Source organism: Struthio camelus, chromosome 1, assembly GCF_040807025.1.
Source record: "Struthio camelus isolate bStrCam1 chromosome 1, bStrCam1.hap1, whole genome shotgun sequence".
Taxonomy (NCBI): domain Eukaryota; kingdom Metazoa; phylum Chordata; class Aves; order Struthioniformes; family Struthionidae; genus Struthio; species Struthio camelus.
In genome coordinates this window covers 119,408,651-119,435,811 of record NC_090942.1, presented here as the reverse complement: position 1 = coordinate 119,435,811, position 27,161 = coordinate 119,408,651, and the positions used below count along the sequence as shown (strand labels likewise).

At 44.0% G+C, this 27,161-nt stretch overlaps 1 protein-coding gene across 21 annotated transcripts in view; it reads left to right on the top strand.

The window, feature by feature from the left end:
• Nucleotides 1-27,161, top strand: part of TIAM1 (TIAM Rac1 associated GEF 1) — a 199,652-nt gene that overhangs the window by 100,251 nt on the left and 72,240 nt on the right. For 11 of the 21 annotated variants that reach the window (XR_011135246.1, XM_068912090.1, XM_068912041.1 and 8 more), the window contains exon 2: nucleotides 13,751-14,730. Coding sequence is in view for 20 of the 21 variants with exons in the window: in XM_068911946.1 (XP_068768047.1) it covers nucleotides 13,751-14,730 (980 nt within the window). In the remaining variant the exon portion in view is untranslated. Of the gene's footprint in view, nucleotides 1-2,968; nucleotides 2,985-6,719; nucleotides 6,736-8,161; nucleotides 8,341-13,750; nucleotides 14,731-27,161 lie in introns of those variants that run through there. The other 10 variants (XM_068912082.1, XM_068911991.1, XM_068911999.1 and 7 more) reach the window with 5 other exon arrangements.

Genomic DNA, 27,161 nt, shown 5'->3' with positions numbered 1-27,161 from the left:
TAACCTTTACCGTGGATGAAAAGGATTGCACACGTTATTCCAGATGAGGTCAATGTCTTCTCTAGCAGCATTCATACTGCCTATTTCTGCTGCGAAAGGCTTGCTTGATGCATCTTTTGATTGCGTCTGCTTTTTTTGTCACTACTTGATCACACTGGTGGCTTATAGCCCTCTGTGATCAATATGAAACAAAAGGCCTCTTCTATATTGTGACGTTTTTCCAGCTTTGTGTCTTCGGCACGTTTCATTAATACATTTTTTCTTTGTATGCCATCGCTGATAACATTAAAAAGACTGGTCCCTTGAGCCAGGTAATTCTTTCAGCACGACCTCTTTGCAAGTTCCTTATGCGTATCATAATTCCTATGCTAGTTTTCATCATCTTCAGCTTAGCAAACAGCTTCCCAGAAAGATTATATCTTCTGCCCTTTCCTCCCCCTAAAAATGGTAATCCTTCTGGAGAAAGAGATTGGATTAGTTTGGCACAATCCATGTTGAATTTTATTCAGTTTCCCATTTATTTCCATACTGTTTGTTACTCTTTCCCCTAGATGTGTTCTGCAGCCTTGCATGCTATTGAGGCCAGACAGATGGGTATGTCATTGCTTGGATTTCTCTTTCCTTTCCATAAGGACGTGTACTTCACTTGTTCTGCAGTCCAAGGCAGGATCCTAATCCACAGGTTTTTCATATAAAATCCTTGCACTCTGTACCTGCAATTCCTTATACCACTTCTCTCATAGTTTTGGGTTGCAGATTAAAAACTCTAGACTGGCACATTTGAATTTTGCTCCTCCGATACCTCAGATGTGGTGATTCACGCACCTTGTCCCCTGCCGTGCCTGTACTGAAAATCGAGGCAAAGCATTCATTTTATGTTGGGGCCGCGTTTAGAGTAACTTCTGTGTCAGCCCCTGAGCTATGCACCAGTAACCCCCCGCCTTTTTTTTTCCCTGTGTCCTCTTGTGCCTGGTTTCAGTTTCCATCGCAAAGGTACCTTAGCCTGACTTTTGGCAATTCTGCTGTTTCCTCTCAGAAATACTTGCTGATCAGTGCCTTTTCCCGCTCTGTGCAGGGGCTGTGCGCTTTCTTGCCAGCGTTGTCCTGGGGCAGTTGCTCGCCCCGCCAGCTGTGGAGCTCTCCGCTAGGATGTGCTCCTTTGGGATTAAAATTCCTCATAGCGTTTGCCCCTTTCGAATGAAAGAAACAACCCCTAAGCGTGGCGGTGGGTGTTGTGTGCTCCTTCTGCAGGGGAGGAGCTATCAGCAGGAGCTGCGTCAGGAGGTGTGATACACGAGTTGTAACTGAAACCGGTAAGCCCAGGTAAACCTACGGCAGTACGAGTGCAATTCTGTGACTGCCTTTAAACGATCAGGTTCTGTCAGGACGGGCAAGATAAAATCTGGGTGTTTAATTCAACTCTGACAGTGGCAAGCTGGTGCAGACCAGCTGAGTTTTGCATCAACGCTTTTTCTCCTTGCTAGAAAAACGGTAAGGGCCCATGTACTATTGAAATGCCAGGCCTGAGAAACCTGCTCAGTTGTGGTCGGTATGATCATATTAGGCGAAAACAGCAGCTATTTGGTCATCTGCTTGCCCGCTTCTCCTTCCAGGCTCTGAATAACCGGTATTTACAATCCCAAAGAGCAATTTTTGCAAGACCACATCTGCCTCTTTACCTGGGGCTCCTTTTTGTTTCTGCTGTGCCGTGCTGCAGCCCCAGCCAGAGCGCTCGCCCCGCCGTTCCCAGGGCTGGGAGGTGAGCAGGCTTCGTACAGTCATCATTAGTCTTACTTTTTGGCCTGGCAGGAGATTGGCTGCGTGAACTCCCGTCTCTAACATCCCCGCCTTGCCCTGTCCTGCCAGAGCAATCTGCTTGTGGTGTCAATGTCTGCTGCCTCCCCTGCTCCTCTGCTCTGTCAGCTCGGTCTCATTCTTCGCAGCTTTGGTAGCACTATTGCGTGTGGATTATTTAGGGGATATCGAGTTACCTGCTTTCTGCCGAGTAAACTTGGCTTTCCTCCTAGGAGTAACTGAGTGCCCTTTTAAATGTTGACTTGGCCATCTTGGGTGTTTCGGTAGCGTAGGAGGGAGGAAGATGAGGTACCAAAAGACTGTTTGACTTGCCCAAGATCACATAAGAGGCAGGCTGCCAGGCAAAAATTGAGCCTTGTTCTGCCAACTGAGTGCTGCAGCCGCTGGCCTCCCTTTCCTAGCCCAGCCTACAGGCCCTGGAAAATAATTTCAGTGAAGGCTGAATCTTGCTTGATACTGCTTTACAACTAGGAGCTCATGAGAGAGATACTGGCTCCAAAACTTTTGCAACGTGTGCTATAAACTTAAAAGGACAACCTCCTCTTTACTACTTTTCCTTATCATAATTCCCTTTTGGCCTCATCACAGTACTTGTTATTGCTTTTACATCTTTTCTACTAATTACAAGACATACCTTGTAATGCGTTTGTACCTCGTTCATGAGAGAGGATGTGACCAAAATGTGAAAACCACTCTGATCATGCATTCACTTGAGTTTAATTTGCTATTTGTTTCTGTAGACCTTTGGAATCCCTCCCTGCTTCTTAAGTTAGGGTATCTAAAATTAGATACTTGTGTTCATATCTTAGGCACCATCTTAATGATCTGTGTGAGGTCTTTGGCATTGCTTGAAAATCAGATAAGGTACCTATGTGCTTAAATAAACACTTCCTCTCCAGTTCCCCCTCCCCCAATTAATGGCCTTAATTTTTTTTCCACAGTATTTTCATCCTTCACATCCTGAATTCAGTGGCTCCTCAGTCACTTAAGGCAAGAGTGTCAATTTTTATTGCTCTAAACCATCGCGCTGGGTGGTTCTTTCATGACTGCACTGTCTGACAGGTCCTGGTTCTGTTCTCTCCTGTCTTCTCCAGCTGCCTCGCTGTTGGTAGTGCTGTCACTGCCTGGCTTCAGTTAAGCAGTGAGTGCATCGATGAAGCCATTTGCAGGTTTGTCTTCTGTTCTGAACATTATTTTATTGTTACTTCTAATTTATCTTTATTAGATATTTGGCACATCACGTCCTCGCTGTGTATCAGCAGTTCTGTGTTCATTTGGCACAGGCATAAAGTGCTTTCCAAGCTAAGTGTAATAACAGTAACGTATAACCTTAAGGTAAATAAACAAACCACACCCTATTTTTATTTCAGCTACATTTTGGGAATACTTTTTTCTTTCTTAACTAACATGTAAGTGCACACACAGTCCTTATAGCTGCCTTTCCCATTCTAGTCCTCCACAAAGGCAAAGTGGGCTCTTATTTCCAGCAGCTCCCTTGTGGCTTAGTGCTGGAGTCCAAACTCCTTCCAGAGTCCCAGAGCGGGTTATAACACCCCTCCACTTCCCAGGAAGCAGCGCACAAGCTGCTGTTAGTCTACCCCACAGGCTCCAGGGAGTTCCCCTCCCAGCTTCCCATAGATTTGCTTGTGTCTTATGATCTGAAATTAGAATCCTTTCCCTGCTTTGCCCTTTTCTTTTAACGTGTAAATCCTTGCAGATTTCCCCTAGGGAAGAAAGGGGGATTTTCCCACCATTAAAAATGAGAAGGAAGGGAGGGAGAGAAACTCAAAACACATAAGATACTTGTAAGAAATAATTAAAAAACAAACCAACCCTCATCATGTCAATTATTCACATCCTTGTATATAAAAATAGAAACTCTGAGCAGGGGGCTTTCCCTTGGGCTGGATACCTTCTCTTCTGCTCCATTAATTTATTATCAAGGCCCCACGGAGGTTTGTCAGTGCCATACTTCTGTTTTTGTTTTCTTTAGCTGTGACTTGGGGATGATTAATTGTCAGTTATACTGAGGTTGTAGGTCTCCTGAGGGACCTTTCTGCCTCTCCCTCTTTTTGCTTTTTCTTCCCTTCCTTAGAAGTTCACGTAGGTGTGGTGCTGCAGATGGAGGAACAAGGCTTCCCACATCTTTTCTTTATGAGTTTTCTACAAAGAGAATGCGGGTTTCTTTATCTTTCCCCTTCCTCACCTGGAGCGATCACCCAGCCTTGTTTTCCTAGCCATGGCAGACACAAACATTGCATGTTAGTGAGCTGATTATGAAGAGTTTTTGCAATTGCAGCTCTGCTGGCCAGTTACAGCTGACCAGACGTCATCAGGACATTTATCTGTAGCCTGTCTGGCTGATCGTGATCATTAGACCCCAGTTTCAAGAGGAGACATTCTCTTTGCCTGGTAGTATTAGCTGTAGTTGGCTTAAAAGTTCATTCTCCTCACAAACGAGAGGTTTCCATGACGTTTATGTAAAGAAAACGCAAAACCCCACAATATTTATCACTGAGTTTCACTGGTTTAAAAGTCAACCAGCTTCTGCAATCTACTACAGTTGAGCCTGGAGCTCAGTGTTATACATAGTTTCAGTGACAGCCTCTGAAACAGGGAAGCCTGGAACATTTCTGCATAACATTTCTGAGTGTAAGCGTACACCGCAGCCTCACCACAGAAAGCCACCTCAGCAAAGATCTGGGCATATACCAGCCTCTCTCCTTCCATCCATCCGTCTCCTGTGTGTCACTCTGTTTCGTTTTGTGGAGGGCAGCCCAGGGTTGTGGGATGGGAAAAGCCAGAGTTGTCAGAAGACCAGGATGCTGGCGCATGCTAGAGTATCTAACTTGTACCTTCTTCTCAGGGTAGATGCTACCATTGACTTCAGTGGCAATTCATACTAATAAGCACTCTGTGGCAGTAAAGGCTAAGAAGATGTGGCCTTCAGTTACAAATAAAAGGTCTAATTCTCCATTCCGGTAGACAGGACTGAGCACCAGGGTTTCAGTGGCATAGAAATGGAATAGTGCATGGGGAATTCAGCCCAGAGCCACTGATTAATATTAGATATTTTCGGTATGAAATGACTACTGCATTCTTTCTATCTATATAGACATATACATCCTGATGGTTTATGGTAGATTTACTGAGGGTTTCACAAAGCTGGATGAAGATTTGGTTAATGACCGACTGATCTCACATCTGCAGTTGCATTTTGAATCTGACAAAAAAGATGCATCATAAAATCAAGAAGTAAAAATAGAATTGAAAGAGAGCTGTCATTCTTCTAGCCAGCTTTTCATGTTCACTGGACAAGAGGATATGCTTGCATGCTAATTTTTGCTAGCTGGAAAGGAAGAATTCTGCTTGAAGAAGGAGGCCTTTAGAAAACTGCAGCTTCCATATTTTTCATCTGTTAATGTTCATGTCAAGTGTTTGAAAGCAAAAAAAAAAAAAAGAAAAGGTGTGTGGTTTTTTTTCCCCCCAATCTCTTGGCCTTACAAACTCCTCCCAGCATGTGAAAGTCAAATCTCTGTTTGCTGTACCTAGAATCACAGGTTGCAGATGTGATGAATAACAAGGTGCTACTTTAATATATTCTCCTTGCTTGCTATGCGTTCATTTAATCCGTTCGTCGTGGTTTGCTCTGAGTTTCCTCAATTTGGATGAACTTAAGTTGCTGTGTGCTAAGCCCTATGGGAGCTGTTGGGCCTGATTTTTCAGGGCACTCTTTTGTGGCCATTAAATAAATACAACTGTTTTATTTCCAAACCTTCAAAGAACAAGAGAAGTCTCATTGATGTGTGTAGACATTGGCATACATGCATCGAACGTGTATATATGTATGTGTTGTGTATGCATGTTTGCAGGAACCAGCTTTAAGACTGAAAATTCTCAAATACAACACTTTGAAAATCTGTATTTGAGCTTTCTTTTTTAAGGAGATGAACTGTTCCATGCATAAATGTTTACAGCTGACCCTGGGAACGGTTACTGGTGAGAGTATGTGCTTTCAGGGAAGCGTGGTCACCTGCTTAACATGCTCCTTAGCGTGGTACCTCAGGTCTGAACGTGTTTCCCCATTGGTCAAGCTCCGTCAATGGAGCAAGTATGCAGCAGCACCTGGAGCAAAGGCATTCTGTGCGGGAAGGGATCCAAGCTGGGAGTTAGGCTGTGCTTTTGTTCCCTTTGCTTCTGTTTTTCCTCCTGATGGAGGAGCACATACGTCCCCTTTTGCCACAAAGAGCCTCTCTGAGACAAGTCCTTGTCTGAGCCTGCTTCGGCATTGCAAACCCACAGAATTTCTGCTCCAGCAGAAACCTGAGCTGTTGAGGTGAAATGGGAAGTGTGGGGGTGAGAAACGTTCCAGTGGGTATTAATGGCAAACAAAGAGAAGTATTAAAAACATGTTCTTCTTGAAAAGTAGGGCTTAGTTTTGTTTGGGAAAGTCTTTTTTAAGCTGTAAAAGTTAATAGGAACAAACCTTTTCAGAAGTGAATCTGTGGACAGCAATAGATCCTTTTATTCAGGAGGAGCCACGTGCGCGTGTGTACTCATCTGTTTGCAGAAAAGGATATTGCCAGCCCTTTAGATGTACTAGAGTTTTCTGAAAACTTGGATAATCTAATTTCCAGTTGCAAGCATCCACTTCAGAGCCTTTTGCCTTTTTTACAAACGAGTCATTTCTTTTAAACTTCCACATAGGGACGGAGTACAAGGGAAGAACGACTTTTGTTGGAGGAGCAAAGACAATGTGTGGAGCAGGTGACTCCGTAGTTTATCTCACATTGAAGTGACCAGAGTTTACTTCAGCCCAGAGCAGATTTTTTTTTTTCTTTTTTCCTTTCGGGACAAGTTTTCTGTGGCAATAGCAGACGGAGCTGAAAAAAGATGATCACGGTTGCTTTTTCTTTGGAGGTGAGGAATGCTCCGTGCAGGGTTATTCGCTGGGCGTTGGATGCAGGTGGAAAGCCACTCGCCTGTAGGACCTTGCTTGTCAGCAAGATTCCCATTTTGTAAATTATTGGCAGCTGGCATGGTAATGAGTCCATTTCAATATAAATGAGCTTCATTTTATTAATTTCTGCCAGCTCCTGAGCAATTCATGAACTGCTTTTCAGATCTTAACCAACAGCTTGGGGGAAGAAGGGGAGGTGGGGAACAGAGAGGGGAACATAAAGGGGAAGAAAGCAAATGAGAATGTTTTTAATTTAAAAAAGAGCTGGTGACTCTCATGTCTTTTTGAGACTCCAGCCAAGTGAGGATCACAGTTTCCCCACCAAATAGGTCTAAGAACATGAAGGGCATCAGTAATCTATCCCAAAGTTTCTATTTCTTGCTACTTTTGGAAATACATATAACTGTAAAACTCGGTTTGCAGTGTTTTCTTGATATTTCACTACTTTTTGGCTGTATAAAGGGGGAGTCGTGTGAGTCGAGAGCTTGCTTGGGCAGAGCACCCAAAATGCCAGTGAATTTATGGTTCTTGGTATGGCACAGGACTGGACCTTACGTGACTAAGGAGTACTTGAAAGGAAACGGTCCAGTGGTATCAGGCCAAGAAAGTGCTGGGCTTTGTACACACAAATGCAACTGGGTAACTTTAGGACTAGTCTTACGGCTCGTCTCAGGTGTGTAAATAGGTGCAGCCTATCTTGTAGCAGCAGTCTCTTGTATCTGTGCTTTCGTGAGTGCAGTTAACCCCACAGTCCTTTTGCTGTGCGCAAAAACGTATGCAGATACTCCCTCATACGCATCTGATTTGTCCTTGTTAATGTTAATGAAATCACTGCTCAGATTACCACCCTTTTCTTAAATTAGATAGTCTGCACAGAGAAATTTCATACGAGATCTTTCCGTTTCAGGCCCTTTCCCTAGGCAGTTGGAGTCCTCTTTACTGCCAACAGAAGTTAAAGAGCTTCTAACTGCAGAAGTTAAGCTATTGTTTTTTGGAAGGGGCCGTTTTTCAGCGATCTTTTCCTGCTCCTGCCCTGCAGAAACAGATACAAGTGCGTTTTCTGGCCCAGCATTTTCTAGTCTTATATGAGACTCATGGTCCCCAGCAGTGGAATATTAATTTCTATATGCATTTTTATTGTAAAAAGTGGTGGGAAGAGGAACTCTGTGCTTTCTGTAGTTTGGGCGCTTAGTGTTTGAGTGAGTTTTTTATTTATTCTGCTATCATCACATTTTATAAATCAAATTTAAACACAGCATTTACATGCTGCATTGAATAGGGTTTCTTAGGTAAGTCATGATAATAGGACTTGGCAGAAAATGTCCTCCTTTATATCCGTTCCTGCTAATCCTTTGTCTGATTTTTTTCTTCCCTCTTTCTCCCCAGGTTTTTGGCATATAGTCATAGACTCTGACGAGAGAGTAATGGAGTCGCTGAGTGGCAGGTGCTGACAGATTCTGCAATCCCAGTAACTGTTCATTTTGATATCATTTGCAATTCTATACCTCTAAATGCCACAGTTCTCTTGGGGAAAGTTGCGCTGGATACCAGTATTGCCTTGTAAGGTACATGTGTGTCCATATATTTTCTTTAGGAGTTTGCTGTGTTGTGTAATGGTACGTGGGAGGGGAAAAATTGGATAAGCTGCATGTGGTTTGTGCTTACACCCATTTAGCGATACAAAGGCATTTGAATTGCTATCGAGCAGCTACTGATGACATCCTTTCCTCCCTCTCCCTTCTCCTCTCATTTGAATTGCCTGCAGGGCCTTTTTGGAGTCCATCCCATGCTTTAACATATGCAAGAGTGGCTTAAAAAAAGAAATGGCTGGTTAAAAGGTTCTTATTTGAAAACAATTAAATATGCTGTTGGAGTTTCTGAGGAACTCGGAGGCTTATTATGGAATTTGAGTCGCTCTCTTGCCCTTTTGAAAAAGCACATTTTAATTATAATAAAGTGTGTGTGTGTGTGTGTGTGTGTGTTCACGCTTAGTTATTAGCCTTGTACATTTTCCTGTGTGGTTCTTGTGAGTTCGGTTAAAGCCTTTGTTGTTGGCTGGCAGATTTTAGCAAAAGTTTATTTCTGTAGAATCATCGCTTACCGTGGCTTTAGTCATTGTTCTGGTTCTCACAGCCTTCAAGCTCAGCTCCAGGAGAAAAATACAGATTTGTCACCGCGGCCTCCCACCAGAATCTAATTTTAAGTTTCCAATCTGTTGTCTTGCGAGATGCTTCAAATTTAGATGGAAAGTTAAGATATATTTCAGATTTTCTTCTGGAATCTAAAGGCCTAACTTTTTGCTAATCTGAGAGTTAGTAACTTAGGTGTAGTTGAAATGAATATTTTGGTTTTGTGATTACTTTAACAAATATTTAGTATGGGGGGGAAGGGGAGACAAAGGAAAATGACTGTATTCAAAGAAAATGAAATTCTTGAATAGGACTATCATCCGTGGTCATCTAGAGCATGATCCTCTTTATATGTAACTATTTTATCTAACACTAATCTGGTGAGAATTCAGAGTTCAGTTTCTCTACGGAATGTAGCTGATACAAGGAGCACTGTTTTTTCCAAAGCTTTACTACAGAATTCGCATTCTCCCTACTTGTCTGATGTTGATATCATTTTTTTCCCCCAAAATAAAAATAAAACCCTAACGATCTCTTAACATGTAAGCTGGGTAAAAGGTAACTTCCCTATCCTCTTGAAGACTTCCACAATTTCCAAATTTGCCTTGCTGTGAACCAGGAAGAAAGAGATCTGTGGAAAGAATGGCTTGATGGTTAGGCTACCTCTTGAGGATGCGGAGGAACAAGTTGCACCCCCCTCACCAGCCCGACGTAGGCTGCAGATACGAATCTTGATCTTCCCCAGCTTCGGCAAGTGGCTGAGTCACTAAGCTGCTGCCTGTTCCAGGAGACGTGCACGTCTCCCTGCTTTGCTTTTCAAAATTCGCCCTCTTGGACTGAAGAAGCCTTTCATCAAAACTAGTACGTTCCCATGAAAACTTTGGGTTTTTGATGAATCAACATTTTCTGTTGAAAAATTTCCAGCTAGTTCTGCTTATGATCCACATTTTGTGTGCGCTGATCTTTGCTATCTTTGGAGAATAATTCAGAACAGATTTTTGACACGTCGCACTCCTTGGCCATGCTTGACAGACCTGTTTTAAGCATCAAGGCAGGTCGCACTTGATTTATGTAGTGTCCTTTAGGTACCTTGACAGTACTTTAATGGTCGCCTTTGGATTCAGTGGGTGAGGAAACAAGGGGAGCCTTTGTCCTATCAGCTTTTGTATGCAGCTCCCATTAACATTACTCATTTTCTTAATTTGATACAGATTTTTTTCACTGAGTGTGCTAAATTCAGTTAAGCTGTAGGTGGGTAGCATCTGGCAATCGTAGCCGAAGCAGTTTAGGGCGTTTCTGCCCCACGCGTTTGCTGCTGCTGCCCCTGGAGAGCGAAGGTTAGGGCTCACCCCCTCTGCCCAGCACTCAGCTGTACTGGCAGAGGGCTCCTCATCTGCTTCAATGTGAATTCGGCTATTTCAGGGGCACCTTTTATGCATCCATGTGAGCCAAACTAACAGCTCACAGCTGCCAAAAATGAGGGAAGTGCTGCCCTCCACCGTTCACTTTCCCCACCTCCCCCAGCCCCTACTTTGCCCTCCGGCCCTTGGGCAAACCTTCCTCGGCCCTCTTCGTCCCCGACACGTCCTTCCTCGTGCTGGCTCTGGCACGCTTTGGTTCAACTCCCCATCCCAGCAATAAAACAAACAAACAAACATTTTTTCCTAGGTTTGCTTTCTGCTCTTGTAGTGAACCCAGCTGGCTTTACCGCATGATCAGAGAAATGCCTGAACGGGTTTAAGATAACTGATGCAAATGCACAGACAGGAACGTGGAGGGGAGGCAGAAGTGGGGGTAAGAGGGTAGGAAAGGGTGCCCCTTCTGCTGGGAGCAAGCACTCGTTTGTCTCAAGCCACTCCACCAGCCCAATGCCTTTAGCTTGACCCGTCAGCGCTGGCAGGTTGGACCTCTCCACCCGCGGCACGCTCAGGCAGTCGTGTCCTCCCAGCTCGATCTTTGCTGAAGGACATTAATGAACTGCAGGGTGATAATGTCTGGACTCTGGCTAGATAAGCTAGATTTGTCCGCGGCCATAATTCGCTCTCCCTGCAGTGTACGTCTCTACCTGCAACGCAATGCCAGTGAAATCGGTGGGATTGAGGTAAGGCCTCTTAAGTCACCCTTCCCAGCTCAAGGAGTGAGCTGTGGGCTAATCAGCCCCATCGCTGTCTGCAGAATTTGCAAACACATCCTCACCTAAAGCGCCAGTACGCTGAATTAAAAAGGGAAGGCTATTTACTTTGAAGTCTGACACTTCTTGTCAGTATCTAGCAGACACTTCTGATTGTGTGAAGCTGCTCAGTAAACATTGCTGCAGATGTCTGCGGTTGTGTCCCAAGGATGGCTATGCTTCCGTCTGCAGAGGAAATACTTTCCTTCTTGCAGGAGAGAGCTTTCTAGCTGTGTTATTTCCTTACAGGACACAGCCTGAGCTGCTATTACTTTTCTTGATGAGTAGGTTTTGGGTCTGTTGTTTTTGATTTGGTTAAATTTTGCCTGATCTTCATTGAGATGGTGGCACGGTGCTGCTTTCTCCATCGCGCTGCCTGAGCACCAGGCGGCCGGGTGTTTCGATCAACAAGCGTGCCTTGGCGGTATGATGTGCTAGGGACACTCCTGCCCATCTGCAGCTTGGTATTTGGAGGTAAAGAGCCGCTCTTTAATCATTCGTGTGTCCAAGAGAACCGTTCAAACTGCTGTTCCTCCTTAAATTGATCGCAAAATAATGGTTGCATGCCTTGAGAGTGGGGAAAGTGACGGTGTGTGATGATGGGCTTTGCAGCTGGTGGAAATCCTTGCAAATGGAAGTGTGGTTAGTGAGAGCTTTGGAGTCAGCAGCTAAAAGCCTTACCCCAAGAGGGTTTCTTTTGCAAGACTAGGAGTGTTGAGGTTTGGTTTGAGACAAGAGCGTGGAAGGCAAAATGCAGGTTTTGTGCTACCCTGACTTGCTTTAAAATGTTGTAGAAGTAAAAGCAGACTGAAATTTGTTTTTCAGTCCAGCCCGTATCAAAGGACTGTCTCTTTTAAGGAATAATAAACCCTGTCCATGGATTTATAATGCTGCTGTTTGGTTTTTTGTTTTTTTTTAGATTAAAGTTTGCACTCTATTCAGTGCATTCGTCTTTCTAAAAGATGCACGATAACCAAATCTCATGACAGTCAATGGGAGTGCAGCCATTAATTCCAGTAGACGTCGGGTATTTCCTGGTATGGTTTACTTGACGTGGGATTATATTTATTTTAGATACCGAAATGTATAGACATTTCTGGAGGTGCTTGTTGCTCTAGTGCTGCACAGATTTTTAGCCTCAAACGTGACCTACTTAGCTGGATAGAGGAATTGAGAAGTATAGTCCTCTGACGGTTTTCAGTAATATTGCTGTAGAAGTTCAACTCCACCATATGGGCCTGAACAGCCTAAAGCAGAATTGCTGTGCTTATGTTTAACAGAACTGATTCATCACTTCTATGTAATATATGTGAGGTTAGTTCAGTCTGTAGAGCAGTGATAGTGTACATTTGGATGGTGAGGAAAAATAAGTGAACGTATTCTTTCTGCGAGCATCTGGCTCAATACCCTTTGGTTCATCCTTCTGAAGGAGAAGAAATTGCTCTAGAAAGAAATTGTCCTGAGAAACAAAAAAGGAGATTATTTTGCTGTCAAGGTGGAATTTTTTTTAATCGAGAGTAATAGGATAACCTCAAAACCAGAAAGATTTGTCTTGGAATTTCTGTTAAAGATTTATGGATTTATTTATCAGGTATAATTCTTATGTGCATTTCAGGATCTCTCCTATTTTATTTTGAATGACAATATACTTGAACATTTACTTTTCTTACTCTTCTGCTCTTTGGCCGAAAGGAGCCAGTACTGCAAATAAAACATTTCTGGGGTTTGTTGAGTGAGATCGCAGTTTGCAAAGTATTTTCCACAGTTGATTCAGATCATTGCTCCTATTTTCTAGGCAGGGAAACTGTTTCGTGAAGGGGCTCGCACAGCTTAACGCAAGATGTTAGAGACAAGGACAGAGCTCGGGTCCCTCAGTTTCCAGCTCAGTTTTCTCTTCGCTAGATCAAAGTGTTTAGATCTAGCTATCTGCTTTAGAGTGAGTAGGAAGGAAGGGTTATTTTTATATAGTCTGAGTCACTCATGCTAATTTATTTTTCATAATATGGCTTTTTTGTTTGAGGCTCTCTGTACCTGATTAATGTTGCACTATTTTTTGTTCCAGAAATCAAACCTATCATTAGCTTGCTGCTGAATAGTTGAATTTGTACTTTGCTATGTGGTGCTTTGAATTGGGGTTCCTGTCAAAAAGAGTCAAATCACAGATAAGGCATTTATCCTTCCACCATTTGGCATCTCATTACATGTAAATGAACAATAGCTGTCGATTTTTTGACTTTATACTGTTGGCTAGGATTGCGGAGGATTAACTAATGTTAATAGTCAAACGAATGCATGCAAAACCAAGATTACCAGTGTACTTTTGTGATAAACTGACTCCAATTCAGAGCAGTCTTCAAGGCTCACCCCTCATTTACACCAGCATAGCAATGGTCTTTGGCTTTTTCCTGTGTACAGATTTAACTGCTTTATATTTATGAGTTTACTGGCATGGCTGGTGGCTCTATTAATTAATTCTGTTGAATTAGTTACTGCTGTTAGAATTAAGTCCTGCTAGACAAAGGAGATAAAGTAGCGCTACAGTCACATGGATGGGGCAGATTGCTTTGTAAAAACACCCTCTTCCGTACTGGCCACCAAATATATTGAAGTGTGTATGTGTTTTGTGTGCATGTTTATGTGCCTCCTTTAAATGGTTCCCGCTCTTTCCCCTTGCAGACTGTGAAACCATGGGAAACGCGGAAAGCCAAAACGTTGAGCATGCTTTCTACGGGGATAAACATGCCAGCCTGGGCCGAAAGCACACTTCACGCTCACTTCGCCTCTCGAATAAAACTTCTCGCCGGACGAGGCACGCTTCTTCAGGAAAAATTATCCACAGGAATTCGGAAGTGAGCACCCGCTCTAGCAGCACCCCCAGCATCCCCCAGTCGCTGGCAGAAAATGGTCTGGAGCCATTTGCGCAGGAAGCCAATCTAGAGGACTTTGGGAGCCCCATCTGGGTGGACCGGATGGATATGGGCCTGCGGCCCGTCTCCTACCACACCGATTCCTCTGTTACTCCCAGCGTGGACAGCAGCACCGTTCTCACGGCGGCCTCCGTCCAGAGCATGCCAGACTCGGAGGAGAGCAGGCTTTACGGGGACGAGCCTACGTTTCTGGCTGAGGGCGACGGCAGGCCGCATCGGTATACAACAAATGGGGCGAACTTCATGGAGACTGCCAGCTTCAAGAAAAAGCGCTCCAAATCTGCAGACATTTGGCGCGAGGACAGCTTGGAGTTTTCACTTTCCGACCTCAGCCAGGAGCATTTAACAAGCAATGAGGAAATCCTAGGCTTGGCTGAAGAGAAGGATGGCGAGGCGGCTCGCGGGACGGAGGCAAGCAGCAGCCCCCAGCAGCTGGTCACCTGCCAACGCGCCAATTCTATGAGTGACTTGTATTCCCCCAAAACCCCAAGTGCTACGATAAACGGAGGCCCACGAAATGCCTTTGGCGGGTACTGTCGGAATTTAATGTCCGATATCCCAGATCTTGGGAGCCATAAGATGGCATCAGTTACTGCTGACGATGCACCTTCCTACAGTAATTACAATACGCTCCCCTGCAGGAAATCTCACTGCCTTTCAGAAGGGGCCACCAACCCGCAAATCAGCCATAGTAACAGCATGCAGGGCAGAAGGGCGAAAACTACTCAGGTAAGGCAATTTTATTCTATGTAAAATGGAAGTGCATGACATTTGCTAAGTTATTTTTGTAGATGGAGATATTCCGGGTTCTTCTAGGCTCTGATTTCATTCAACACCCCTTTTCCAAGAAGGGGAACAAAGGGAAGCGCATCCAGGAGAGAGCTGAATTAAATGACTTCGGGAACTGCCTTGCTCCTATTAATGCTCCATTCCTCACCCGTAACTCCACTGGGGCCTTTCCCATTCTTCCATTCTCTGGAAAGTATAAATTTGCAGTTTGCCAACTAAAGATATTCCTGTATGTTTTGCAGTGTTTTTTTCAGGGTAGCTGCCAAAACTGATCACTCCACTTGGGGAGCTCACATGCATCAGTTCTCCTTCCTCTGCCCTCCGTGCCCCTTCTCCCTCCCGCTGCATGCACATGCGCGTGCACTCTTTAGCTCTCATGGCTGGCAGCAAAGGAGAATCTTGTGAGCATTTCCTCTGCCCTCCATCATAAACACTCGCCGGACTGAAATTTCACTCCTCCAAATACCGGACGTTCACATCTGTGCAAAACAGCACTGAGAAACAGTGCTGTCCCCTTAGAAGAGATTGGCAGTACTGCAAGCTCTTGGGCTGCTTTTGCTCACCTGCTATAAACTGAAAACGTACGGAGAAGGTGCTGCCTCTGCTAGGCAGGGAGGACGGAGGAGTACCTGTCATTCTTTAACATACAGCACGGAGCCAAGTTGAACTGTTTTATCTCCTGTCCCTCCTGCCTTCTGAACGCTATTCTTATGACCTTTGCTTTGAAGGCTGCAACTGTGTCTTTATTATGTTTTTGCCCTGTTTTTTCTGGCTATGCTATGTCTGATTAAGCTACACTGCACTGCCTTGTGCTGCAAACAGCATTTCTGCTCGTAAGTGGCAGCCTGCTCTTACAGGCAAAAAAATAGAAAGGGTTACAAATCCCATCCACCTGTACAGGTGGATAGCTTCTACATGCAGGCCTATTGCACTCGTTTTCAGTTCATTTGGCTTGCCTGCGGGACCTTCTCGGAGCAGTGGTCCAGCTGCCTAATGGAAGAGGCTGTCTGTGACATCTTTCACGTTAACTACTTTCTAGCTGTGGGCATCTGCTCAGAAATATGGCCAGGGGACACAGACAGAACAGTCTGACCGCGCAGGTCAGAGCTGTGCACTAAATTGCATGCCTCAGTGGCTCCCCGATTTTATTGCATGTTTTAGTACATGTGTCATGCAGTGTTCACACCATGCCGCGTGACCCAGTAAAAAAAAAAAAAAAAAGCAGCACGTTGCATCAAAGTTGGAGGCCAGCAGGCTTGCGTCCCGCTGCCGAGCTGAGCTTTTGGCAGGACACCAGCGGTAGAGATATTAGGCTTGACAGCGTGAGTCAGGCAGGTTGCAGTGTGCCGCAGTATGGGTGTTGGGCTGCGCTGGAGCGGAGGGTGAGAGGAGCCCCCCCCCCCCCCCCCCCCCAGCAGCTGATGGGAGGGCATTGGCTGGCACTAACTTGTGAGAGCTGATGGAAAGGGGTTGCTGAATGACTTCCCGGCTGCGCTTGATCTATGGAGATATACTGCTTCTAAATATAAAAATGACGTCCTAAAACAGATGCTGCAGTGTCCCACAACTGCAGCTTTGTACTTCAAAATCAACTCTGTATTTTTGGAGGTATTTTTACAGCGCTAGCGTAGAAAGTCTTTGGTGCTCCATCAAGACAGCACAGGATAAAAAGCAAGAGGAGAATGAAAAAAAAGATATTACTTGGAAGCCCTAAACATAGCAGCTTTCATAAAAGATTGTTAAGTGCAACTGCTGTCTTCCAGCCCTCTTTCAAGTGTATTTAAGAAAAAGAGAGCAGTGTTGTTGGTGAAGAGTGAAACATATTTTTTCCTTCTTGATGCTTATCCTGCTGTTAAGGAGGTTCCTCTGAGGCACTTTATGAAAGTCATGAATTTGTTTTTCATTTTGTGAGGCCTCCACTCTGCCCTGTGAATTCGTTTGGTGGGCCAGTTTCACTAAATGTATCTCTTGTGCTTGGAGACAGTGGCTCTAAGGAGTCTCGCTAGAGATTATTATTACCACGAATAAAATCAACAAAATTAAAGCTTTGGAAAGGTCAAAATTCCTTCCACATCTTTGATCCTAGCAGCAAGCAATAAATATAAGATACTTTGTCAGCAATGATTTCCATGTTAGCCCGGACCTACCTTTAGCAATTTTAGGGAAGTGACTCTCATTATGTGTTTGATAAATAGAGTGAAAGGAAGTACAAATTTACACGCAGAATAAAAAGATTAGTTCCTTGGTGAAGCTGATTAGGCGGCTTCAGATGAGGTGAAGAGGAGGGAAGCTACAAGCCTGTCTTTAAACCAGGGCTGCCTGCGTGGTCCCCAGTCCTGTAGTATCTCAGCACTTTGTCCTTCCTCTCCCAACACCAGTGGTGTGAAGTACAGTGTGATGGTTACCCTAATGTACTGGCAGAAGCTGAGACACAGAGCAGATAGCTATGGTCCTTCACCGGTTTTGTGCTCCTTGCCCCTGTTTGATCGATGCCAGCCGGTCCCTGGGCATGACATGGGGGGTGGCATACCCTGCCAGTAGTCGTACTTTGGCTCCCTCTGCCCTTCTCAGTTCTTCAAAACTTTCTCATTGGGATTCACGCTCTTGTTGACCCACTTGTGCATTGCCCCAGAGCCTGCAATACACACCCTCAGTTTCATGAGGTAAAAACAGTTCAGTGAGCTAAGGCAGAACTTTCATGTTATTTCTGACATGGTGAATGTCCACCCCCTGCCCCCACCCCTCAAAACGGTAGCTGTGTCGTAGGGACGCCACACAGAGGTGACCGAGGCAACGTGCGATGCGGTGTGAACACAGTGAGTTTTTCCCCTTTGCCTCCAGAAGAGTGAGCGATCACTGCCCCTGTTTTATTTAACAATGTAGAGGAAGCTAGGGGCTTTGAGAAAATTGTTCAAAGTCACCTAATTTAGCCTTAAAGCGAGGATTGAGGCTTCTGCCTTGCTCACTGTTGCCCATGCTTATAGGGATTTGGGGTTGTAAGTGCCAATGTCTTTTTCATTTTTTGGAAAATCATAGGCGAGATGCTGGCACGGTCTTTTAGTCTCACCCGCCTTGATGCTTAAAGTGCTGGAAGGCACAATAGCCACTTGTAGGTAGTTCTTGACCAGTCCAGTTGCCTGAGAGGTCCCTAAGAGCCAAAGACACTGAGCACATGGCAGGACTGAGGCCATGGCAATGGAACGGCGCCCTTGTATTTGATTCCTGAATCTAGCCGCTGCTACGCGCGTGTTCAGCCATATGTACATTGTTATGTTTTGTATATGGGCTAAGTTTTTTAGAAGTTACCAGTGACTTAAAATTTCTGTGGTGTGCTGACTACTGCTGCTAGAAAAACACATCCTTGAGTGTTTGACAAAAAGGAGGAGTTGGAGTCACAGCCATACATGTTTTGGGATAATGCTTTATGCATGGGTTCTTTACAAGTATGTGGTTTACATTAAAGAAATAAAAAAACCCCTTTAATGGCCACTGTATTTAAGCAGATTTTTAAAAATTCCCTCCCTTCCAAATTTAAACCTTAAATTGAAACGTAGGAGTCACTTTTCATTAATTGAGAAGGAGAGCCTTTAACACTGGAGCGACAGTTGTCTTCAACATGTGCAAGCAATTAATATTCACAGAGTGGCTTTGGGGCACCTACGCAGCCATTCTGCTTTTGGTAACATTTTAACATTAAGGGTTCAGATCTGCTGAAGCCAGACTTCCCATAGAGCTCTGCTGGAATCCTGTTTGGCTTTTGGAGCTGATGTGGTGTAGGTGGAAAGAGCTTAATTGGCTGACATTTTCACCCATTTTTGCTTAAAGGGAGGCAAGTTCCTGTTGGATACAGCTTGTTCTGACTGTGGGTTGTGAGATCTAGACCAGAAATCTACAGTTTGCTTATTGAGATCAAGGTTTTGTGAAATGACTCTGTTATGTCCAGCTTGCAGCTAAACATTTGCCTACAAGAGACTTCCTACTCCTTCTCCTGGTGGCTGTTCAGAGGGAGGCTTAACCTTGTCTTCCTCTGCTGTCAAGAGCCATAATTGAAGTCTCTGGAAGGGAATTTAGGAAGAGAAACCTTGAGATACGGTTTTGTGCCACTTCCACACCCATCTTGCCACCTACTTGTTCCATGTTCTCCTTCTGTGGGTAATTTCTGACTGCTCTTTTCTCTGGACTATCGAACTGGGGGGATACAACCTTGCGTAGGATATGACCCTCTTTTGACATTTCCAGCTTCAGTATGAGGGCAGTCAGGGGGACATATCCTGTGCATAGAGAAGACATTCTGGTCACACGGTGTACTATACTCACCATGCTGCAGGCCCGGCAGCATGTCTGTTTGTTGGCGTCTGCACCGGATCTGTGTGAGCCAACCCTAACTGCTGCTGGTCTCCTGCCCTGAGCCCTGCTCCTGCCTGGCTGATTTTCATCATGGTCAAGGAGGTGATGGCAGCGGCAGCTGACAGCAAGTGGCCACTGATGTCTGGAACTCCTGCAGATTCCCAGCACTGATGTTTGGCTTGTAGGGAAAGAATTAGCAGTGGTCCCTGGTAGGTGTGAACCTGTGGATGGGCTGTCTTTTCTGTGAGGAGTGATTCAGTTTTAAAAGCTGTTATGTAGCTTATGTATTTAGATCATGACTCCAGTGTGCGTTAAATCCACACTGGATGGGCAAAGCATTTCCACTTGGTGGACCACTCATATATGAGATGGGCGGCCTCTCTCCTCTTCTGGTGGCTAGTCTGTGTGTGAGATTTGCAGGCCTATTTGCAATTTCTTCTGGATTATTCTCTGGAGTTTCAACTGTAGCATTAGTGTTGCAATGGTGCAGTCCAAGTTTTTGCATAGCTTTTAAGAAAGAACAGCAGTAAGATGTGCGTTTACTCTACAGTGAAAGCAAGTTCCTTTACAGTGTCTTCAGTCCAGTGTTTGTTGTGAAACTGAATATGGAGAGAGTGAACAAATTTCCTGTCTAACTTGTTTGGAAATGGCAAGTGTTTCAGTGCCAATCTCAAATTACGTCCTTGGCACGTTAAATCCCCTGTAGTCAGATTTTCAAATTTACTCTATTTTTAGGGCTGTGCAGAGAGCCTGAAGGAATTTGGGATCCATTAAAAAAAATCCTTTATAAAAAGTTTTTCAGAATAAGACAGGGTTTTCATGGGAATTAGATCAGGTTGTACACAGAAACCAGTCTAAAGCTAATTTAGAATATCTTTTTCAGTAGATAGTGGGTTTTTTTACCATCTCATAGAATTTTGTGTCGGGTTAGAGTGTTTCATTACATTTTGTAGGATGGCTACGTGCCAGAGAGCTGATATTTTTCTGTTTAAGTTATATAAGACCTTTTCACAAATGATGCTGTGTCACAGAGGATATAGCCACAAAGCATAAACAGGACCGCACTAGGTCAAATGAAAGATCCACCCAGCCCTGTACTTTGTTTCCCACATATCAAGTGCTCAGGCAAAGAAAGAAAGAACGAAAGAAACTTGGAGAGTATGGGGATCTTCCCTTTAAGACAAACTCGCCAGTCTCAGAAAATCAGCAATTTGCAGCTTCCTGAGTGAGGAATGTATCCAAGACCGTCAAATCGACCTGTCCCACATGAATTCTCTTTTCTGAATTCATTTTCTACTTTTGGCTTCCACAGCATCCTGTGCACTCTCTGCACACCGTTAGTGACCTTACAGGCTTCTCTTATAGCCCTCCTCGCTCATCTCTTTTCCAAACCAAGTATCTTCAGCAATTGAATCTGTTCTTTGATGGAAGTGATGCTGTATTTCTGTATTCCAGTTTGTAGTCTGGGAAGTGTAGCTGTTTTCAACCAAAGTTTGATTCTTAGTGATATTGACCCAGATCATTTAATCTTCATCATTTGACTCCAGATGGAATCAAAGAAAGAAATAAAGACTGTGCTAAAGTTCTGTATCAGTAAATTACAATTAATGACACATAGCTTATTAACTGCCCCAAAATCAAAGGTTACTGTTTTCCTGTGATAGTGTGCCCCTTTACTGTTCATGCAGTCCTGTAGCACCTTTCAGACTGAGGTCCTTCCAAAGGTCTGAGATGCAACTTGAGCTGCTCTCTGAATCTCAGAACGTCAAAGATCCTCGTATCAACCAGTTTGGCCAGCCTGACTTAGGGGCTGATTCCCATGGGAGAGCACCCGCCAGCCAAACCACTTTGCTGAGCCCGCTGAAAAACAACCCTATTAAAAACATATACACATCTCTGTTTTCAGCTACTAACCAAACGGCCGGCTGGGTGCTGGCACCAACTCAAAGCAAGGGGTGGGAATAGGGCTGGGGGGGAAGGCATAACCACGGGTTTGTGGCAGCCCAAGCTTAAACCAGTGTAAACTGCTGGTGAATCCACATCTTTGGTCCTGATGGTTCCTTGCTGGTCACGCAGGGAGTGTTGTGGTTCTCAGTGCATCTGAATGGCCAGACCCATCTGACTTGACCAAACGAGCTGATTATAGCCTGGCTAACTGGAAGGAGATTTAGCATGAGCCTGGAGAAAAGCCTGAACAGAGAGAGGGCTTTAGATCTATAGGCAAAAGGCCTTGGCTGCTCTGTCACCACCATCCCCAGATGGGTGAGATTAGATCATGTATTGGCTATTCAGGGTATTTTAAAGGGAACAGCAGTTACTCCCTTCAGGGAGCACACCTCTGCCTCAGTGTTGTCAAGGAAAGGGGCATGTGAAAATGAATGTTTTGGTCTCCGTTTGGCAAATATTTTGATACTCTTTTGAAGATCTTAATTGTTTTTCTTCCTTTGCTTTTGGTCTGAAGCCAATGGAAAGCAAATCAGCAATCCTGATATCTGATACAGCTCCATTCAGTGAATTTTTTTAAACAGCAGGACTTTAACAGTTATACTCTTGAAGTGCTTGTACCACTGGCAGTAATTGTATTCTCTGTAAACCTATATATGCTGCATGTTTTTAGAAGTACTTTCCGCTTAAAAATCACAGACAGGTTGTTCCAGCTGACTGTTTGATGGGCTGTGCTTACTTAGATGGATGCAATTTGCAGTAGTGATCCCTTCCAATGAAGCATTCCACTGAAACGTTTCTTTTGAGAGTGCTTCAGCAAGCGGTCCTGTGACTTGTCATCATCCCAAATGGCAGACATTTCCCTCCTCCGTTAAGTTACGTGACTGCTCAGGTGAAACCTCCCAAAATATATGTTTTGATTTCAAGCCACTGTTCCAGGCATTCTTTTCCTCTTCTACCCCCTTGGTTACATTTCTCAGGAAGAACTGCCTTTTCCTGGCACCGAGTGCAGAAGAAGTAACCTAATCCTGTATTTCACTTTGAGGATTTTGGTTAAGCATGTTGCCATTTATTTAACTCGAGCGTGGTCAGGCTGTTTGCGTTAATTCGTGGTTAGCTCAATCCCTGTAGAAGCTTTCTTTGTCTGGGTGGTCTATTGGGATGAAGGCAAGATAAGTTTTGGGGGGTCATCAGCGTGTCATATGGGAGCAGAGGGATTAAACACTGCAGTGCTCAAGATCGGTGAAACTTCCTCCCACTACTGGAGGACCAAAAGTGAGCTACCACCGCAAATCTGGGCGGGTGTCACAAGCTGTGTTTTAAGGTTGTGTGCAGGGACCACACGGCAAGACGCTTTACTGGATTACAGGTTGATTCTCATTCATGGTATTATATACTTTAGCCCCCCCCCCCCCCCCCCCCAGAAATCAGTGGTAAAGCCAGGCAAAAGCTGATTTGTTCAGGTTCCATGGTAGTGGTTCATACTGTTTCCTGTTAAGGGGTCTGTTGCCCTTTAACTGTGCGTTCTCTGACAGACGTGGATTTCTTTTTTTTGAAAAAGCAAAACTGAAACATCCCCTCCATTCCCCTTCCCTAATACTTTTAACTTTTAGAGATGCAAAAGTAACTTTTCAAATATGCAAACTGCTGCCACAATGTTGTGATGAGTTGGTAAAGAGCTCCACAGTAACTTGGAGAGAAGGGTAAAGCTGTCCCTGCTATTTCAGTGCGTCTCTATGGGGGAGTTTCATTCACAACATCTTCTGTCTGTACAGCCTTCACCAAGACTTACGCCATACAGATTCACTTAGAAACTCTGGAACCAAAATGCATTGAAATTCATTCCTTAATCCTTTCTGAGGCAATGGGCAGTATTGCCTAGAAGCCTGTGACTGTGACATAAACTGTTTAAGATAGGAATGATGCTTACGGCTTGGAGAAGTACATAGAGGTCTGGGGTAGTATTATTTTGTTTTGAGTAAATTTCTGTTCAGAGAATCACAGCTAAAGCCACTTGCTGATTAAACCACTCCAAGCAGCTGTAATAGTATATGTGATTTTTTTTTCTGTTCTTTCAAACACCGAAGGAAGAACTGTTGCACCAGTGTTGTGATTGCACAAGAGGCAGGAACCAAAGCTGCTTTTACATATCAGTATGTGATCTCTTTGAATTCCCAAAGGTAACAAACTCAGCACTTCATTCGAGTATCCACATGCAAAGCATAGTTGGCTTGTATCTGTGCCTCACCAGACTTGGGAGCCCTCCTAGGAAGTGTAAACACATCGCAGCCCATCAAACAGAAAACTCCTTCAGCTTGCCCTGCATCGCTCATATTGATTTGTGGCTGTCAACTTATTTCTCTAAAGCCTGTTAGCAATCCGGTACAGCCTGGCTAATTCTCATACAGTCTTGCCCTGTTGTACACAGGCCTGTAGATACCTTCTAAGCATTCTTTAGTATCAGCTCCCAATGTCTGGTTGAGGGGCTTTGTTCATTACTGTGTTAGCAGATCTCATTCATGTAATTTTTATAATCCCTCTGACTTTATAGTGAATTGTGTGGAGATGTTTCAGTGTATTTTTAACAATTCTCAAATCTGTATTCCTCCCAGACAGAATGAGCTATTGAGCTGCTTTTGTATTTCTCAATTGCAACCTTAAAACCATTTCTCCCTGTCAGGTTTAGATGAAATTTATAAATGGTCCAGCTTCCTGGAAAGTTTTGACTCTTAAAGACAGATAAGTGTAGTAATGTGTTGGTTAGCAGATGATCCTGTTACTCCGGTGGAAGGGTATCATTCTGATTTGGAGAAAATTGTACCTAAACAGAACACCTTCACCACCGGATGATAATAGAATTAGCACCAAACAGAAAAGAAAAACAGCATAAGGACAATCTTGTTCTGTATAGGAGCTCCAAAGAGATACCAGGCATATAAAAGCACGCAAACTGTAAGGTTGTTTACCCATTCTTTTTTAAATTTATTCTGTGGTGCTTGCCTAAGAAGCAATCAGACGGGTTATGTGCAATTTCAGGATGTTGCTGAATGTTCACAACTAATTAATTGTCTGTTGCTAAACAGGACGAGGAACGGAAAATTTGCGTCCTCTTAAATGGAGCTCCTTCCAAGAAAGAAACTGTTCAGGCATCTTTTACTAGCCAGTAATTTTGATCTGAGAGATAATTTAGAAAGAAGTATTACCCCTGTAAGGAACTGTTTATACTGGGGAAGTAGGAGTTTTCCTACTAAATCAGTCCAGGGTGCCTAAAGTGCCCATGAATCACTGCTATCAGTCAAGGAGAAGAAAGTGATTCACTAGTGTATTTAATAGTGCTTTTGGTGGCAAGTTTGGTAAGTGCATAGTTACTGTAAGCGCTCTGAATGTTTCCAGTCATGGGCCAGAGCGTTTGGGGAAGATTTATCCCATCCAGTGGCCTCTTGCTAACAGAGGCCAGTACCAGCTGTGTTCAGAAAGATGGCAAGGACTTGGAACCTGCCCCCAACACTTTTCACCTGATCTTCACCAGCTGAAGGCTGCCTTTTTTCTAGAATGAGGGCTTTTAGAGATCATCTAAATGTAGCAAGAATTTTAAACAAATGTGACCATAGTGGACATCCAAAGCTGGTCGTCTCATGAGAGTGCAGAAGCTAGAGCACCAGTACGTTAGCTTCATGTAGCTTGTGTTATACTCTTCCTTCTCAATAGCTTGCTTTGTATGAAACCCCATGTTCATGTGAGATCTAAAACATGTATTTAAGTGGGTTGCAAGTAGTTCCACTAATATTTTACACAATTGGTTTATCAGTAAAATAGCTCACTATTTGACGGGGCTGTGATAATTCCACTTCATTACGCTGGACTGTTATTAAGGCTTTTTTAGCTGTTCTGGCACGTAGCCTTCTTGCTGGGCCTCATTTCATTGTTGTTAATAACAACGACAGCATTCAATCTGTCTCTAGTTTTTAACTCCGCGGTGCATCCATCTGGCCCAGGGCATTCCACCTTTCCCTCCGATTTCATTCCTTCTCTGTGTGATAAATTACCATCTGCTGAACCTCTTTTCATAAACTTTGGATATTTACAATCAATATGATAGCACTGTCAACATAAGAAATGAAGCCACTACTCCATCATCTTCAACAACGGCAGGGATACAGGATTTTGACGAAAGCTGTGTTATCGATTGCTGCCTTTCTATCAGGGCACTTGGAAAGAGCAGTACAGCCACTAGATCCTGTTTAGTTCTCTTTAGCCAATAGTTTTTATGCTGCTTTCTCCCTGCACTCCATATAACAATACTAAGCCAAAAGGACAAAGCCCCTGTTTATTCAATTTGTCTTTTTTATGGATGAAGACCTGTTCTGTTTGGAAAATTCCAGGAATTAGTATTCCCATGGCCTCCCTGATCTGTCTTGGACAAAATACTTTTTCCTTTTTTTTGCTACGTGTTTTCTACTTTGTTTGACCAATTCAATGATTTCCACCTCCCTCTCGCTTTGTCCTCCCGCCCTTCCAAGCCTGCAGTTAGGTAAACAGCAGTAGGAAGCCTAAGCGAGGCAGTACAAATTTTAGTTCCAGTCTTGCATTTGGTTCCTGTGATACTCTCTCTGGACAAAAATATTCCTCTGCTTGGAGACAGCTGAATCTATAAAACACAGGATCTCTGGCAAGGTGCAAATTACCAAGTTCAGTGTCTCATTCTTACACAGAGTTAACAAAAACTTCTGTTTTTTTTTAAACCAGTGAAATGAAAAGGAGCCTTGATGATAGCCATTCGAATTCCAGAGTAATTTACTGGTGATCAGTTGTATTTTGTTCATAACGTCCCAAACTCCCTGGAGTTCAGAAGTGTGCAAGTGTGCACGTTGCAGTGTTCAGATGTCTCCCAGCTCCTGTGATGTGGCTGGCCCATGCCAGTGTGGATCCTAATGGGCAGCTGCAGAGAACCTGGGCAAGAGTAAGAGACATGAATATTGAAGCATGGGCAGTGTCTCTAACTAACTCTCTCTTTACCTAGGAGCACCTTTCATCCAGGAGTGAGATGCCTGTTTAATTAGGAAGCCCTTGTGGCATATCCTGTACTACCAGAGTGGTAATAGGTCTTCCTTGGAGGAGACGCTGTTGCCTGCAGGGCTCTTTGAGAAATGGAGCAGAAAACATGAGTAATTCTTAAACAGGAGCACGTGGTGTTTCCTTTGCATCTGGGCAATAGCCTGCGGTGGCCACTTCAGTAGGAGCACTGGAGGCTGGATCCTCAAGCTGGGAACCCGTATCCCCATCGATCTCGGCACTGGGAGCAGTGCTGTTCACAGTGCTGGTGCTGTTTGGGATACTTAATCTTAAGCGACCTAGTTTGAAAGTTTGCCAAAGTAATCCTATGCCCCCAGTGATACCTTAATCAAACCCGTCTACTGGGTGTTGCTTGAGTTGGAGAATTACCCATTCAGCCCCAGCGTATTTCTGAAGAAGCATAATACTAAACCTCTGTAACTTTGTGCTGAACTCTTTAATTGAATGCCTTTCAGCGTGCAGATTATAGCACCGTGAGATGGCCAAGGCAAATCCAGTCTGATTCTTGAGAGCTTTTCATACCCTCTGATGAGAACTAGCTGACATTGCAGCAGGAACTCAAAAGTCAAAGAGCTGTATAATGAATAGTCTTAACCCGACTAACCCATAGAGCAATCATCTCACAGAGCAGACTTCATAAAGCGCTAATCTCACTGAATGCTACATTTCATAATTCATGAACATGAACAATATTAGCAGGCTGTAATTTTTGAACTGTTCTGGCCTTGGTATACTCAGGCACTCATCCTACCAAAGGGCTTGAATCGGTTGGCTAGAAATCTTTGATACGGGAGATTCAAGGGAGGAAAAGGGAGTGCAGGGAGCAGAGGGAGATTAGGGGCAGGGCTAAATCGTTACGATGGAAAGATCTTTTGACACATCCAAGTCTATCACTTGCATTACAGTAAAGATTATAAAGATTTCTGCAAAATGTGCCAGAATTTAAGCATTGACTGTAGATAACATTCACTTTGAGTGTTCTGTCTTCCCCTTTTTTTATAAATAGT